This window comes from Chinchilla lanigera, unplaced genomic scaffold (assembly GCF_000276665.1).
Source record: "Chinchilla lanigera isolate Chin_1 unplaced genomic scaffold, ChiLan1.0 scaffold00006, whole genome shotgun sequence".
Taxonomy (NCBI): domain Eukaryota; kingdom Metazoa; phylum Chordata; class Mammalia; order Rodentia; family Chinchillidae; genus Chinchilla; species Chinchilla lanigera.
Genome location: NW_004955407.1, coordinates 5,331,244 through 5,348,177, shown reverse-complemented (window position 1 = coordinate 5,348,177; position 16,934 = coordinate 5,331,244). Strand labels below are relative to the sequence as shown.

Here is a 16,934-nt window from a genome sequence, read left to right as displayed (position 1 = left end):
CGGCCCTGGAGCCTGCCGCAGGCCTCGGCTGGCGAGGCGGACGCCGGCGCGGCTTCCCCCGGGTTTCACGCTGTAACGTCGAGCCTGGGCTCGTTGGCCGAGGGTGCCGGGCGCCGGGCCGTTTCTCCGCCAGCCTCGCCCGGCCGGGGCCGCCGCTCAGCCTGGGAGGTGGTGGGGGAGCCCTGCACGCTTGCTGTGGGGCGCTTGGGTGAAACACCCCCTGTGATCAAAAGAGGAGGTTTTCAATTCAGCTCTCTTTGAAGCCAAAATTTTTTCGTGACGATTTCGTGGGCAAGGGTACGTTCAGAATCCGATACACGTTAAGGAAGAGTCGATTTCAGGGGCTGCTAAGCCGGATGTACCTTTTGGGCATTTAAGAAAATCAGTTGTTTACATCTTTGAACAGTGAACCTTAAAAAGAGAGGCATTCCTAAAACTTTATTTATTTATTTATTTTTGTCTTTTTGAGACAGGGTCTCGCTGTGCAGTTCAGGCTGGCCTTGAGCTCACTATGTAGGCCAGGCTGGCCTCGAACTCACAGCGATCCTCCTGTGTCAGCCTCCCGAGTGCTGGGATTACAGGCGTGCGCCACCACGCCCGGTCTTCCTAAAACTTTAGACTAGAAAACCTTTAGACTAATATAGTTCCGCAGCATTTATAAATTTTACATGTTAATCGCCTTCTCGCAGGTATGGTGAGTGTGAATTTAAATTGTAATAGGTAAAAATGCTGGAAATATTTGGAAGTGAATCTAAAAGCAAATAAGGAAAAAAGTAAAACGCAATATAAGATTATTTAAATGATTTCAAGAGAGAGTTCAGAAGAAAATAAGCAATAAGCGTATAAAAAGATACTCAGTCTTTGTAGAAAAAAAAATCCAAACTAAAGTTGTCCTTTCATGTACCAGATTGACAAAGCATTTTTTTTAAAAAAAGCTTCACCTGTTGGTGATTAGATGAAGCAAGTCTGACAACTATGGGGGAATGTAAATTACAGCTGCCCCAGTGGAAAACAAATTTGACATTGTCTCCTAAAATGAAAGATGAGACACTTACCCTAGCCCATTGGTGGCAAATCTATGGCGTGCGTGTTTTTTTTTCTTTTAAAGCAAAAAATGTGAATGTTTGAGTTGTGTGTTCCTAAACGAAAGCCTCAACATTCAGATTTAATTGCAGTCTTGGCATTTTGCTGTAAATAAGTGGGTTTTGGGCTGCATGTTGGGCCCTTGCCTGTGAAAGATTCGCCATCCCTGCTTCGGCTTATCAGACTTTAATGCACCTTTGAATCCCAGTGCGGTAGATCGGGTAGGCCCAGAGGGATACGTTTCTAACACACACCTGGGTGGTGCTCATGCCGCTCACCCTTCTGTGCACCGGCAGATGTGTATAAGAATATTCAAAGTAGCAGTGTTAGCAATAGGACAGGCGCAACAAAAGTCTGAACAGGACTTGCTGGTTCACTACAGTGAAAAGGAATTAACTAGAACTACCTATCTAAGTAGATTAATAGCAAAAACAACAATAAATGAAAAGCTGATTCCAAAAGACTATCCATATTAATGGATTAACTTTACAGAATATTTTTAAATACTGTGCTAAATATATTGTTTAGAAACAATTATTTATGCTATGCAGTTATAAAGAAAAGCAAGAAATATTAAATAATGTGGAGGATAGTAGCCATTCTGTAAGATGAGTGAGAAGAGAAGGTAATAGCACTGGGGAGAGGTGAAATGGGGCCTTAAAGATACTAGTAAGTATTTACTTGGAGACATTATATGTGAGTACATTTTATTGCCACTCTGTATACCTCACACATACAAAGAGTATTTGGTTTGAGTTGTATATATATATTTTTTATTTTTATTTTACTTATTTATTTTTTGAGACAGGGTCTCATTGTGTAGTTTAGGCTGGTCTTGAACTTACTGTGTAGCCCAAGCTGACCTCAGACTTGTGGTGATCCTTTTGCTTCAGCCTGCCAAGTGCTGGGATTGCAGGCGTGCATCACCTTGCCTGGCTTTGTGAATAAGTATTTTTAATTAAAAAAAAAAACAGGTTCTGGTTCTGCCACTTCGTAGAAATGTGACTCTTGGTATGTTGGTTTTTTTTTTTTTTTTTTTTTTTGGTATCTTGTTTATGTTCAACTCTGAGTATCTAGATTGAGAAAATTGATCCAAAATTCATTAATGTCTAAAATATGTAATTGTACAGATTTTTAGGAGATTATATGTGAATTCACATTTCGTGGTCTTATTAGAAAAACATACATTTTCTGGCTTGGATTTGTTCTTAAAACACTTTTTAAAATTGTGCTAGAATGTTACTGTCACATATGGAAAGAAAGGAAGGGGGACTTTTTTCGATAAGGATGTTTAAGCCATGAAATTAAAAACCCTACGCAAAAGCAAATCCATAGTGAGAGTTTACTTTCTGGTAGAATGTCTGCTGACGTTGGACAAATTTGTAAGTGCCTCATGATTTTTTTATTAATCCTTTTAATTTTCTTCTAGATGCTATTCGGGCAATATTAGTGTACAGTCAAAGTGTAGAAGAACTTCTGAAGCGTAAGAAGGTCCACCGGGAAGTCATATTTAAGTACTTGGCAACGCAGGGGATTGTTATTCCTCCCACTACTGAAAAACACAATCTTATTCAGTATGCAAAAGATTACTGGGAAAGGTTAACAAAGCTCAAACTGGTGAAAACATCAGAGCCACTTACAAAGAAAGAGAACATCCAATTCATTCAACAGGTAAATAGATCTTATAGTTACGTTCTGAATCTTTGTTCTGTCTGAAGGCCCACAGATAATCTTAGATCTGGGAGAGATAGTTAATAATATTTGTGTTGTACAATTTATTTGTATCTTATAACTTTACTCCATAACTTTTACAAAGTAAAAAAGGAAAGACCAGTAAAACAACTTAGAGAAAAAATTAGTTTTGATGTTTAGTGGTGTATTGATATATGAGGAAAAATTTTTTTTCTTCCCTTATCAGATGAGAACTATTGAGTTTTTTGAAAGTAAATTTAAGATTAATTTCACTTTAGTTTAGACACTGGTTCTCTAATTTTCTTCCATTTTAAAAGACTGTGGATGAGAAGGGGATCTAGCGATGTAAAGAGATGAAAAGTAGGGGAGAAGAGGGAGAAGTGAAAAGGAGCAAGACGGGATTAAATACACATATGTATGTGTACATACAAATTTCCTGTGATGAATGTAGGTATTATTTATTGCAAACATATACTAATAAAAAAAGGAATAATAAAATTATTGTAAATTCTTTCACATTTTTAAGATTTCATTGCTACCATTACAGAACTTTCATGAGAGAACTTGAAATATTTAGCTAGAAAAAATCCTGTAGCAGTTTTCTTCAGCCAGCATTAGTTGTTGCTATTTTTTGGTGCACTTCAGATATTGAATGAGAATTTAAATGTTAACTGTCTGAAGAGAATTGTTTTGCTTTCACATTAGGAAAGGATCTAAGTACTTTGTAACTTAATGTACAGAAAAGAGAATGTGCTTTGGAATAATACAGCTGTTATTTAATTTTTTTTTTTTTTTTTGGGAGAGGAGAGGGGTTTTCCGGTACCAGGAATCGAACTCACAACCTTGCGCTTGCCAGGCAGGCGCTGTGCTGCTGAGCTAAATCCCCAGCCCTACAGCTGTTATTTCAGTTTAGGTTAGTGGCATAGAAGATGTGTGAGATCAGGCAAAGAGTTTGATCTGTATTTTCTTCATCTATAAAATGATCATAAGGGGCTTAAGGGTGTAGCTCAATGATAGTACAAAACCCTCAACACCAAAAACATCATAATAGCAGTATCTATATCATAGTGTTTATTGTGAAGAGAGTTCAGAGTATACATTTAAAGATTTTAAAAATGTTTATCATAACGTTATTGGAATATAATTTATGTGCACACCAAAGCACATCCATTTGAAGCATGCAGTTTGAAGGCTGTGACAGACAGATCCGATCAGAATGAAGAGAAGATGCTTATATAGTTCACTATCATTGTTCATCCTAGTACTTTATGAGCCTTGTTAGTTTGAAATGAATTTGTCCATTTCATCAAAGACTTCAAATTCACAGGTATTGTATGTACAGTTCCTTCATTAGTTTTCTACTTTTTATTTATTTTTGGAGAGACAGGTTTTTTGTGTTGCCCAGGCTAGCCTTGAACTCTTGGGGTCAAGCAATCCTGCCTCAGCCTTCCTAATAGCCATAACTAGGATGTGCTACTGCACCCAGTTGGGGCCTTGTTAACTTTACTTAGCTAAGTTTTAAGATTTTTGACCTGGAAAATGCTAAAATGATTTTTCTCCTTTTTGTAAACAAATTATATATATGATGTGTTCAGTGAGATCCCATGTATTTCATTTCTCTTTGCTGTGATCAGTATACTAAAACAGCTCTGAAACAAGCTAGATTTAAAAAAGTATGTCAGAGTTTTATAACTTAGCTTTATTTTTATTTTAATCAGCAGAAAAAAGAAGATAAAAAAGCTGAAAAAGTTGATTTTCGCCGCCTAGGAGAAGAATTTTGTCACTGGTTCTTTGAACTTCTAAATTCTCAGAATCCTTTCATGGGACCACCTCAAGATGAATGGGGGCCACAGCATTTCTGGCACGATGTCAAGCTTAGGTTTTATTACAAAACATCAGAACAAAATGTAATAGACTACCATGGAGCAGAGATTGTGAGCCTTCGCTTGCTGTCACTGGTGAAAGAAGAATTTCTTTTTCTCAGCCCTAACTTAGATTCCCGTGGACTAAAATGCGCTACTTCTCCCCATGGATTAGTTATGATTGGAGTTGCAGGGACTGTGCACCGAGGGAACACTTGTTTGGGCATTTTTGAGCAAATCTTTGGACTTATCCGCTGTCCTTTTGTGGAAAATACTTGGAAAATCAAATTTATCAACCTGAGAATCATTGGAGACAGTTCTCTTACCCCTGGAATAGTACTGAAACCTGCTCTTACATTTGAACAGAGCGATCTGGAGGCCTTTTATAATATAGTCACTTGGTGTGGTAACGCTGAAATAAGACTTAATGTAAAGCAGGCATTGCATAGTGGGACTGGAGACCAGGCTTTCTGTAGTGGAAATGAGGTATTGTTAAACAGAGGAGAACCTTCTAGGCTTCCGAACCATTGACATTATGTATCATCCTAAAACATCTTTATACAGAAGTTCTTCCAAATACATCAGTAATTTCTAAGTGATTTCAGATGTGAGGATTGATGTATTTTAGTTGAAATACCTTTCTCTATTACACACTTACATATTATGTGAATATTTGCCTATTTCTACCTGAGCTGTAGTAAGTGTTCTGAGAACTTATTGCAGTCCATCAAATAAATCCCACTTCAGATGCTGAGTTAACTGTGTGCCTTAGAAAACATGTAATATTTTCATTATACTATTCTACCACTGTCTGTACTTCCATGTCGGAAAGAATTGACAGTGTTCAAGGCTCCCTTAAGTTACTCATTGACTGTTATCTAAATCCAGATATTGGATATTTTAGGGATGCATCTCCTTTGTTCTTTTTTAGAAACTTAAATATTGTAGAGGTATTTAATATAAATGCAAAATTCTCCTTTTAGAAAACCCAGATGACATGCAAAATCCAATAATTTAGCAGGAGAAGAAGAATTTACTGCCTCTTTAAATATTTATGGAACATTTCTCAAAGTGACTGCTCTTGTCCAAGCTAAATATCTCTGATAATCTACAACATGTTTTGTATTACTTTGAGTAATGATGAATGTTATTCTTAAAACAGACCTTTTTACCTAGCCTTACGCTAACAGCTTTATTGAGCATCTTATTATAACAACATAAAGGTAATATGCTGTTGAAATTTTAAAGGGATTATTATTTCTAAATTTCAAGCAAATTATTATTGTTATTCTTGATTTACCTTGTCAGACATGATTATGTCCCCCCAAAAGCCCATGAACTTACAACATGGGTATACATATACACGTGTACACATACATACGATCCACACTGTAATCTTACTAAGAATTATCTCTAATTTGTGTTACTAGGCTGGAGTGACAAGGTAGGGTTCCCGGTTGAATAACATAAATGCTTTAAAATTTTAATTACTAATAACCTAGCAACTATTTGTTGATCCTGGATTTAGTTAAAGAATTTTAATTTATAAAAGTGCCATTTGGGAATAAAATTCAGCTGGAAAGTACAATGATGTATACGTTAAGTTTTAACATATGTCATGATCCTCTGGGGAGACTGATGCAAATATTGGAAGCAGGAGAAAAACACTCATCTTTTTTGTATATTTAATGGGATTCCTCTTTTGAGGAATACAAATTGGTATGTCCGAAAATAAGAACTTAATAAAGGAAGGAAATCACTTTTGTCTGTGTAAGAATAGTATATTGTTTAGATTTAATTTACAGTTGTCTAGTTCTTAAAGTTTTAGGCATTTGACAAAAACAAAGCAAATTTTACTGCTTCTAGTTACACTATTAGTGAAATATAACTAGATATAAAGAAAATAACTGTTTGCAAAATAGTTATCCATTATAATTTTATAATATAGGCAGTCAGATTAAAAGTCTGTATCCTATAGCTTCGCTTAGTTTGAAGTCTGAGTTTTATTTTTAGATTTGAAGTACCACTGGAAAATAAACATCCTGAGTAAAGGATAAAGTTAGAAATATATTTTAGGCTGAAATCAAAGACTTTTTACTTTCATTGTACTTCCATTGCTTGCACTAGGTATTCAGTAGATATTTAGTAAAGACAGGAATGAGAAATTAATATTCATTAATTTTGTTTATTCAAAGCCTCATACAATCCTAGACCTTTGCCAATCAATTAAAGACAGTGTATAGCATGTGTGTTAGGTGCTCAGTATTCATTGAGCAAAGCCAAATTTGTCTTCTAAATTAACACAACTAACACTGACAGAATGATCATCTAGTATAACTGACACTAAGAATTATCGAGATCTTACTATGTTTTTGTAAAAATGAAGAAACTCTGCTCCAAAGGTAGATAGTGTACTAACTTCACAGTTTTTTGTGACTATTGCACCTCTGGCATTTTTCGGCTTTTTATCATAGTTTTAAAATTATAAAGCTGATGTCCTTTCTTGCACTTTGTGTCAAATCTGATGACTAGTACCTTATTTTAAAATATTTTAAACTCATCCTTCATTTCTTTTTTTTTTTTCATCCTTCATTTCTTCATGTGTAAAATGATCTGTCTAGATTAGATGCTTCCTGAGATCTATGATTTTCCCTGGCCTTGGGATTGTATACCTTCTTAGCAATTGAATTTTATTTTAACAGGAATTTTACTTTTAAAGGAACTTACTGAGAAAGTTATTTCTCTATTATTTTGCTTCCTCATAAGCAGTGGTCATCGAAAAACACACTTTGCAGTCTTCAAATGAATATACATAATACATTTTCAGTATATGTGTGAGTAGTATGTGTGTTTCTACCCACAATATGAAAATATCCTATATTATATTTATAATAAAAATATGAACTTTAACATTTTTAATTACAAATTCTGAAACTTTAAATTCATTTTGTTAAACGTTTTTGCCTTGTATATGTGCACAATATGTTTTCCAAGTTGTAGTCAAGAAAAGTACAAACTGGTTTGACAGGCAAATTAAGGACTATCAGTGCAGATGGTGCGCAATTTATGATGATTTGGCATAGTTTTTCAACTTTATGATTCTTTGAAAGCAATAGACATTCAGCATGAACTACTTCAAATTTTTAATTTGGGCTCCCTACCCCAGGCTACCAATACCATTCTGTTTTTCACTTTGTGTGCAGTATTTAATAGATTGCATAAGGTGTTTGACACTATTACAAAAAAGGCTTTGTGTAAGATTATTTTGCTCAGTTATAGGGTAGTGTAAGTATTCTGAGCATGGTGGCAGGCTAGGTTTAGAAATGCTGTTAAGTAATTAAGGTATATTAAATGTATTTTTGATTTATGATATTTTCAATTTATGATGGATTCGTAACCCCATTGTAAACTGAAGAAAAAAGGTTACTAAAATAATCAAATATGGATAATTGCTTCAAAGAGACTAAGAACAGAAGTCGGCAAGTATTTCAGACTGACACTGGGCAGCTGGAGATGTAGCTCAGTGGCAGTATGTGTGCTTAGCAAACATGAATTCATGGGTTTGGACCCCAGAACAAAAGAGAAAACAAAAAGATATTGGGGACAAATGGCAGGTTTAGTATAGGTTTACTCTGTAGGAAGCATGGACATAGATGGCTACTACTCCTAAATTCAATGGAAATTATTCCAGGAAGTTTAACAGGAACATTTGTCTAGCAAAAGGAAAGTTTTGCTGTACCTGCTGCACTGATTAAAGCAGTTCAGACTTCGGATCACATACAAGATAACAGAAAATCCAAGCATGTATGGACTTCAAACTTGCAGCTGTCAGTAGAACAATCATAAAGTCACCAGACATCATTAGACTCTTAGGAATTAAATAACAGGCTAGACCATACTAATTTTAAGAGCAACTGTATGCTACAGCAAAAGTTCAGGATTAAGAAAAAGATTGATTTTAAAGAATGCATCAGTATTTTCTCCTAAACATTTTTTTCAATTTGAGAAACATTTACTGAGCACTTAATATGTACCAGGCTTTTTTTGACAGGGTACTTATACGTAAAGTAGTACATTTCTTCTAGTTTCTGGTGATATTCTCACTTTAGTTTGTATAATTTTTACTGTTGAATAAAGAGCCTTATTTTATTATCAAGTGCTTCTTTGTGATTTTGTATTGATGCCCTTATTATTTTAACTATTTTCATCTTTTGATATTTATGTAAAATTGCAGGTTAAATCCTAGCTCTGAACTAGATCAATGCTTCTAAAAGAATGGTGATCTGTGGTAGTGTATTAAAGTAATTTGGCAGTATCATAGGTAATACAAATGCACAGAAGCTTTTTTTTTCATGCATATTTTCCAAATCCAATTTTTTTTTCTTTTTTTTTTCTGCACCAGGAATCAAACTCAGGACCTTGTGCTTGCCAGGCAAGCGCTTGTACCACTGAGCTATATCCCTGGCCCCCAAATCCAAATCTTACACGTATAATTTACACATTTTTCAATTGTAAAGTGTTTTTTTAAAAAACATTCTGTTGAGTTGAACACTGTTACTCTGCTTGTATGCACACACGACGAGGATTGGACTGCTGAGGTTACCGTGAAGTGGCCAGGGCGTTCATAATTGCTAAAATTCTTTCCTTTAATGTTCATTACATTTTCATTCTATAGTTGATACTTTTCTAACTCACTATATTGGCTTATTAAAAATGATTAAAATAGTAACAAGTATATTACATAAAATGCCAAAATGTAAATAGTGGAAAAAACAATTATGTTTGTGCAAGAGATTCTGTGAATGCGATGTTATCTAATATCACCTACAAGCAAAGAAAGGACAATGGTGACTACCTAAAATTATTTTTGTTCTGTAATCCCGTTACTACTGATCAATAGCATATTGTATGTCAAACATTTTTATGTTGCCATCAATGTTTTTACATTATTTTAAAGCACACTGACTTCTCTGGTAAGTGAATTTAGTTAGGTAATCATTATTTTTCTGAGTGTTAAGTAATGCATCCTCCTTTAAAATTTGTCATGTGAGATACCTGAATTCAAAATTATAAAAGCATTATCTAGAGTTGTATTCTTTAAAACCAATGTAGAACGGAACAGTGATACACTTTTATAATCCCAGATACCCAAGAGACAAAGCAGGAGGATTCTGCCTTTATGGTAAAGGCCAGCCTAGGGAACTTAGTGAGACCTTATCTCAAAAAATAAGTAAATAGAAAGGGCTGGGGATGTAGCACGGTACCAAAGCATTTGCCTTCCGTGCACAAGGCTGTTCAGCCTGCAGTAGCACACTGTTAACAAGTATAAGATTCTCATTGAAACTTTGAAAAACTAGTTTCAATATTAAATATAATGACAAGCTATTGGAAAGGATCTGTCTAAAAGAAAATAGGCTGTGGTGACACATGCCCATAAGCCCAGCTACTCAGGAAGATGAGCAGAAGGATAGCAAGTTTGTGTCCAACCTAGATAATTTAGTGAGACCTTGTCTCGGAGTTAAATAAAAGTTGAGGATATAGCTCAGTGCTTGAGCACTTACCTAGCATGTACAAGGTCCTGGGTTCAATCCCCAGCACCAGGGAAAGCAAAAAAGCATTATTCAATAAGAATATAGAAGATCACTTCTTATCGTGTATTCATTTAGAGCATATTTCATTTTTCAGGGAAACCCATTGGCATGAAGTATATGAATCATTGGCTGGCATATGTGTGTTAGATATGAGTGAGAAATCTTCGATGACTTCATTATCCCTGAATACTTACAAGTAAAAACAGTCTTTGTGTGTGCAAGAAAAAATATATATATACAAATAAGTGAATACACCTTTTGCATTTTTTGCATGGACATGCATTATTTACTCTAAACAGATGCAGATGTGAACAAATAATACAGTTGTCATTGAAGAATTATCGTTACTCAAAAGAAGTTTGACCTTGCCCTTGTCTGCTAGGATGGTATTGCCATGCTCCTGTAACGTTTTGCCGGATGAGTGTGTCATCTCTAGAATCCATGGCCATGGACCAATCTAGCTATGTGGTGTGTGATGGGGATTTTGGACCGTGCTATGTCATTTCCAACTCCAGAGAAACGAGATCAAGATACTAGCCTAACTTCTGCGAGGAGTTGTAGACTAAGAGTTGGCAGCACAACCAACTAAAAGGTGATCAAGACTAATGCTGAACATCAAAGGCTGGGTAAGGATTTTCACACACTGTGACTAGGGAAGAGATAATGCTGTCCATGATACCCTGAGACAGGGACTGGAGGCCCCACATTTGTGCACCTCCTAGACTCAGCCCTATCCATTTGTAACATTTAACTTGAGATATCAGCTTGGCTCAGTTAAGAGATACCCAGATTACTGTCAAAACGTATTTCTGGTGGGTCTGTGAGGATATTTCTAGAAGAAATTGGCATTTCAATCAGTGGCTTGAGTAAGGAAAACCACTCAATTGCCTAATGGCCTGGACAGAACAAAAAGGCAGAGGAAAAGTGAATTTGTTTTCCCTTTCTTCCGAAGCTGGTGCACCCATCCATCCTCAACTGTACTTGAAATCTAGCTTCTTTGCCCTTTGCATTCAAGACTTGCACCTGTAGCCTTCCTCAGTTCTCAGGTCTTCAACTTCAGAATAAGACTTATACCACTGGCTTCCCTGGTTCCCAGGCCTCGGACCTGTGATGAACCACGCTACTGCCTCCTTTGATTCTCCAGGTAGTGGATGACACTTTATCAGGCTTCAAGCTGACGAAAATCATGTAAGTCAATTACCATAATGTACCGCCTTTTACACCTATCCGTGCTTCTCTGGTGAACATTAAATAATACAGATGTGGTACTAAGAATACTGCAGTTCTAGAAGAGCAAGATTTTAAGGATGAATTTCCTGAGTTGGATTTGGAGTTTGTGGAATTGGTTCCCTTATCTAATTAGACTGAAAAATGCTAAGGACTCTATTTCCAGTAGTAGAAAGGGTACTGAGATCCATATACAATTATATTCTGACATACTATTGTAATATCTGAAACATAATGAGGCATGATTTAGTTTATATGCCATTATTAATAAATATGAATATTTTACCTACTATGTTTGTATATATACACACACGCACTCATATTTACACACACGTTTCTTTGTGTTTAAGATATAAATTTCTTAATAAAAATGGGAAAGTTTTCTTCCTGGCATGAATTTTTATTTTAAAAATGCTCCTGGGGCACTTTGTTGGATCTAGCTATTATGCATTTGGAATTCAGATAGATTTAGTTCTTTAATATATAGATTCATCAAAGTCAAGATATTCAGTGCCATAATGGTAACTGATAATACCTAAGGATTCAGTACAAAACACCTGTCTATAAACCAAAACAGAGACCTTGTTTTTGAGATTTTGAACTTTCCCTTTTGTTTAGATAGACTCCTGCAATAATATCACTAAGAGTCAAATCAAATGAAGCTGTTATAAATTAGGATTTAGAGACAAATGTGAGGTTTATGTCAGGCTGACACAAAGCCATCAGAGAAGTAAAGGAAAAGGAATCAGGTAGATGAAGTTTAAATCTGTGAGTAAAATATTTTGATCCTACTTAAACTTACTTAGGTGATGACTGTATTCTATATTTTGATAAGGGCTTAACTGTGTAGAGACACATGCATTGTCAAAACTTAGCAAATATACCCTTGAGTTATGGGTTGTGCTTTATAAATTTTACATACACACAAGCATTGAACTGTAATTGAAGATGTTGTTAAAAATACATTTAGGCTACATTAAAATTTTAAAGAGGTTATTTAAGCAGACAGGGACATATAAGTTAGGTAGTGACAAACCTGAAGTCATTTGGCTCCATAGAAGAAATTCAAGAAGGAAACACAGATTAAATGTGGAAAATACTCGCTATGGTGAAAATAGAACAGTGGTTTAAGTCCCTACTTGAGATTACTTGGGGGTTTCTGACTGATAAATTTTTTGATTAAAGGTTTGTTGGCTGTTTTACATTGGGTTTGCTTAAGTTTTGTTTTACTAGGATAAGAGACTTCAAATTGTGTTGGATTTTGGTGTGCTTACATAATTATTTGTTTGTTTCTTGTTTGTGTATTTACTGTCTTTTTCAGACATGGTTTCACTATCTCGTTCAGGCTGGCTTTGAACTCAGTTTGTAGCCCAGCCTGGCCTTGTACTCACATCAATCCTCCTGCCTCAGCCTCCTGATTGCTGGGATTACAGGTAAGTGCCACCATGTCTGGCTACATAGCAATTTAGAGCACTGGGTACAACCATCGCAATCTAATGGCCTCCTAATCATTTTTATATGTGCATGTTAGAGTAGTTAGAAGTGTGGTGGTACCTGCATTTTATTCTGAAGTGCTTCTCTATGTAAAAAGGATTCATGGATTCAGGGAAGGATCAAGGGATAAATGCTTTAAAACAAGTTCAAAAAGTTAATAGTAGGATCTTGTGGTAAATATACAGGTTCTCATTTAAAATTTTTTCAGCTAAGTCAGTCATGATGGCACACATCTATAGTCCTGTCTTCTTGGGTCACTGAGGCAGGAGAATCTCTAGTTTGAGGTCAACCTGGACAAATTAGTAATACCCAAGAACAGCAACAAATTCTTTCAACTTTTGTTATGCTTGAAAATGTCTATAGTAAAATGTTGAAAGAAAAAAAATAAATTTTTTTTTCATGTTTCAGGTAAAATGATTTTAATGGCAAAAATTACCAGAGCATTATTTTAGTTTGGGATTAATTTATCTCTGTTTATGCCAGAATTACACTGATTAGTTAAAATTCTCTTGAGATATAATTATCTGATTTGAAATATTTGTGAAACAATGCTCTGAAAAATGAAATATAGTCAATATACATAACTTGTTATTTAATTTGAGTAAGACTGCATGTTAAAAATGTAGACCTTTGAGTCAGGCATGCTGGCGCATGCCTATAACGCCTGCATTCAGGAGGCTGAGGCAGGACAGTTGCTGAGAGTTCAAGGCTAGCCTGGGCTACATAGTGAGTTCAAGTCCAGGGTGAACTAAGACCCTGTTTCACAAAACAAACAAAGAGACAAAAATAATTTAGACCTTTAAGAAATGTCAGTTCTTTTAACCCGCATTAGTCTGAATGAGTTACCAGTAATGAATGAATGCAGTGTGCCAATAAACACTTCTTCCAGATATATACAGTACAGTGAATGCAGTAACCATTGGATGGCTGAGCAATAGTCAATTTTTTCAAAACTAAGTGAATTTGAATAATAAAAAAAATTTAGGGGCTGCTGAAAGAGCTCTGTTTTTGACAGTCTTACTGTGTAGAACAGGCTGGCCTTAAACGCAGTGTATAGCCCAGGGCGGCCTCAAACTTGATGTCTCCCTGTTCAAGTCCCCAGGTACTGGGATTCTAAGCAGGCATCACCATCTGGCAAGCTCTGCTGGACACACATCACATTTCTTCCAAGATGAACTTGCTGTAACTGATAAATTGTTCATACTGACAAAAGGTACATACAATATTTTTTGAAGTTTTTAATTTTAAAAATTTATTTTTACAGCAGTGTTTTTCCATTTGGGGTGCAGATTTTAAATTTTCAAATCTCAGTTCTGTACGAACATGTTTACTGGATTGCATTGCACTAGACACAAATTTGTAAAGAGCCATACTGCATGGGATGGTGATGCCAAAGAACTTAGCCTTTCATTCCTTTTCTTTTAGTCTCATTTTTCTTCCCTTAAAAATTAATAAATATTCACAGCTTGTGTCTAGATGTCTCCTACAGAACCTCAGGCAGTCAGGTGGGGCTTTTTCAAGGGTGGCTGGATCTAGAGTGTGTGACACTGGGATTGATTCACAGTGCAATGCTAGGATCAAGGGCACTAGGATTAAGGGGGTGAGTGCTACCCACTGTGAGCAGCCTTGATAAGACACAAGGGGCAGAAAGAGCTGTGGTTGTCCTTGTTTCTCTGCTACCTTTTGCCTGCCATTGTTTCTCTGCTACTTTCTGCCTGCCATGAACTGTTTCTCCTCTGTGATGTCTGTCGGCCGCGACACCCTGCCTTGAAGCCAGTCAACGATGGACTGAAACTTCTACAAACTGTGAACTAATGAACCTTTCCTCCTTTAACTTTGGGTGTCAGACATTTTGTCTCAGCAATGAGAAAGTAAGTAAGACTTTATTCTCTCCTTGTTCAATAATGTTGTTGATTATCCTGAATGACTTGTAATAGGTAGAATGTGGAAATTTAGTGACATCTTGTGGCCAAGATTTTGTCTGAGAATTCTAACTGTGACACAGTGCTGGGTTTGTTATTGTGGACTTCTATCTGGAACACTAATTCTGAGTATACCTGAAGACTTTCCGAAAATTAAGTTCATCTAAAGGGTTTAAATGTGACCAGTGACCTGATCCTCAGTCCCTTTTGCCCTCTCCCTCAGTAGACTGTGCCTGACATATAGGAGCTTTATCATTTCTTTTATTTTTTAAAATTTTTTATTTTTTTGTCTTTTTGAGACAGGGTCTTGCCATGCAGTTCAGGCTGGCTTTGAGCTCACTTTGTAGCCCAGGATGGCCTCGAACTTGCAATGATCCTCCTGCCTCAGCCTCCTGAGTGCTGGAATTACAGGTGTACGCCACCACGCCCGGCTCTGTCATTTCTTTTAAAACCTTCCTTTCATAATAGTACTCTCCCACTTTACAAAAGAAAGAACTGTGTGTCACTTCTGAGTCTTACTATACAGTGCACTACTCTGTGATAAAATAAAAACAGTGATAAAGAGAATTTTGAGTTATTGGTGTCTGTATTAATCATCTTTGTATCACAATAATGGAACACCTGACACTGTCTATTTATAAATTAAAGAGAGATTTATTTTTGTTTGTTTGTTTGTTTTTTGGTAATGGAAATTGAACTCAGGACCTTGTGCTTGCCAGGCAGGTGCTGTGCCACTGAGATATATCCCCGGCCCTGAGAGTTGGTTCGTGGTTTTGATGGGTCAAGTCCTGCAGTGGGCAGCCCTGTTGGTTTAGATCTATGGAAAGAGAAGTTTGGGAATGACTGTAGAAGCGAGTGCTCAAATCATGAGCCAGGTTAGGGAGGAAGGGAGAGAGACAGACAGACAGACAGATAGACAGAAGCATATAGTCCCTTTCCTGGACACACCCAGTGACAGAACAACTTCCCAATTGGCCCCTATTCCGTCATGCCACTCTGGATTCCAAACTTTGAACACATGGACTCTTGGGAAATACTACCACATTCAAACCATGGAATATTTGTGTATGGTGATTACTCTGCAAAAGTTTTTGAACTTTCTTCAAAATTACTTGATTTCAATAAAATTAAAGAAAAATTGGATTTAGTTTTCACTTGATAGACTTCATTAAAAGTCATTTTGTATATGTTACTGATTTTCCATACATTAAAATATATGAGCTTTCATCAAGAAAGTATTTGAAATATATATGATAATAAAATTTAGTTCCTTCTTACTTGTTACTGTATGGCTTTGCATGCTTATATATTAAAAAGATTAAGAATACATAAAAATCTGACTTGAGTAATAAGAATATTATTTCATATCCTTAAATTATAGAAATAGTATGCCATGTAAAGCATAACATTGTGATTATCTGATATTTAACAAAGTTTTTGCCTCTCTCTGATGCAGAGGAGCAACTTTGCAGGGGGAGCGCTGGCAAGCAGGTGGTGGGATGTAATGTGAATTAGTAGAAGACATGTCAGTAAAGGTAAGTTAAGGCCAGCTAAAGTTGCATGTTACATTTAGGCATTAAGGTGGCACACCAATTTTCTGACTGATGGAATGAGTTCTATATTGCTATTTATGAAGGTTAATTTGGCTGCACTATGCAAAGTCCATTAGAACACAGTATTAAAGCTGAGGTGGAGCAACAAGTTAGAGATGTATGACAATAGGACACATATGAAGTTACACGTGTCTGGAGCTTGGTGGTAACTGAGAGATGAAAAGAGACAAATGAAGAAACACTGCACCTGTAATCTCAGCACTCAGGGTTCACAAATTCAAGTGCAGCCTGAGCAGCTCAGTGGCTGAGGGAGAGCCTGTCTCAAAATAAAACATAAAGGAGGAGTTAGGGATGTACCAAAAAATTAACTAATATTTATTTTTAATAACTAATGACCACATGATTCTAAAGACCTCTTAGGAGGGGCTGGGGATTTAGCTCAGCGGCAAAGCGCCTGCCTGGCAAGCGCAAGGTCGTGAGTTCGGTTCCCGGTACCGGAGAAAAACCAAA

The 16,934-nt window shown here is 36.2% G+C and overlaps 1 protein-coding gene across 2 annotated transcripts in view; it reads left to right on the top strand.

Moving 5' to 3' along the window:
• LOC102022463 (chromosome unknown open reading frame, human C3orf38) overlaps nt 1-8,789 on the top strand; it is a 9,506-nt gene extending 717 nt beyond the window's left edge. The window contains exons 2-3 of one of the 2 annotated variants that reach the window (XM_005375527.2): nt 2,513-2,754; nt 4,497-8,789. In XM_005375527.2, the coding sequence (XP_005375584.1) occupies nt 2,513-2,754; nt 4,497-5,168 (914 nt within the window). In that variant the 3' untranslated portion in view covers nt 5,169-8,789. Of the gene's footprint in view, nt 1-2,512; nt 2,755-4,493 lie in introns of both variants that reach the window. The other variant, XM_005375526.2, reaches the window with a different exon arrangement.
• Nucleotides 8,790-16,934: the final 8,145 nt, after the last annotated feature.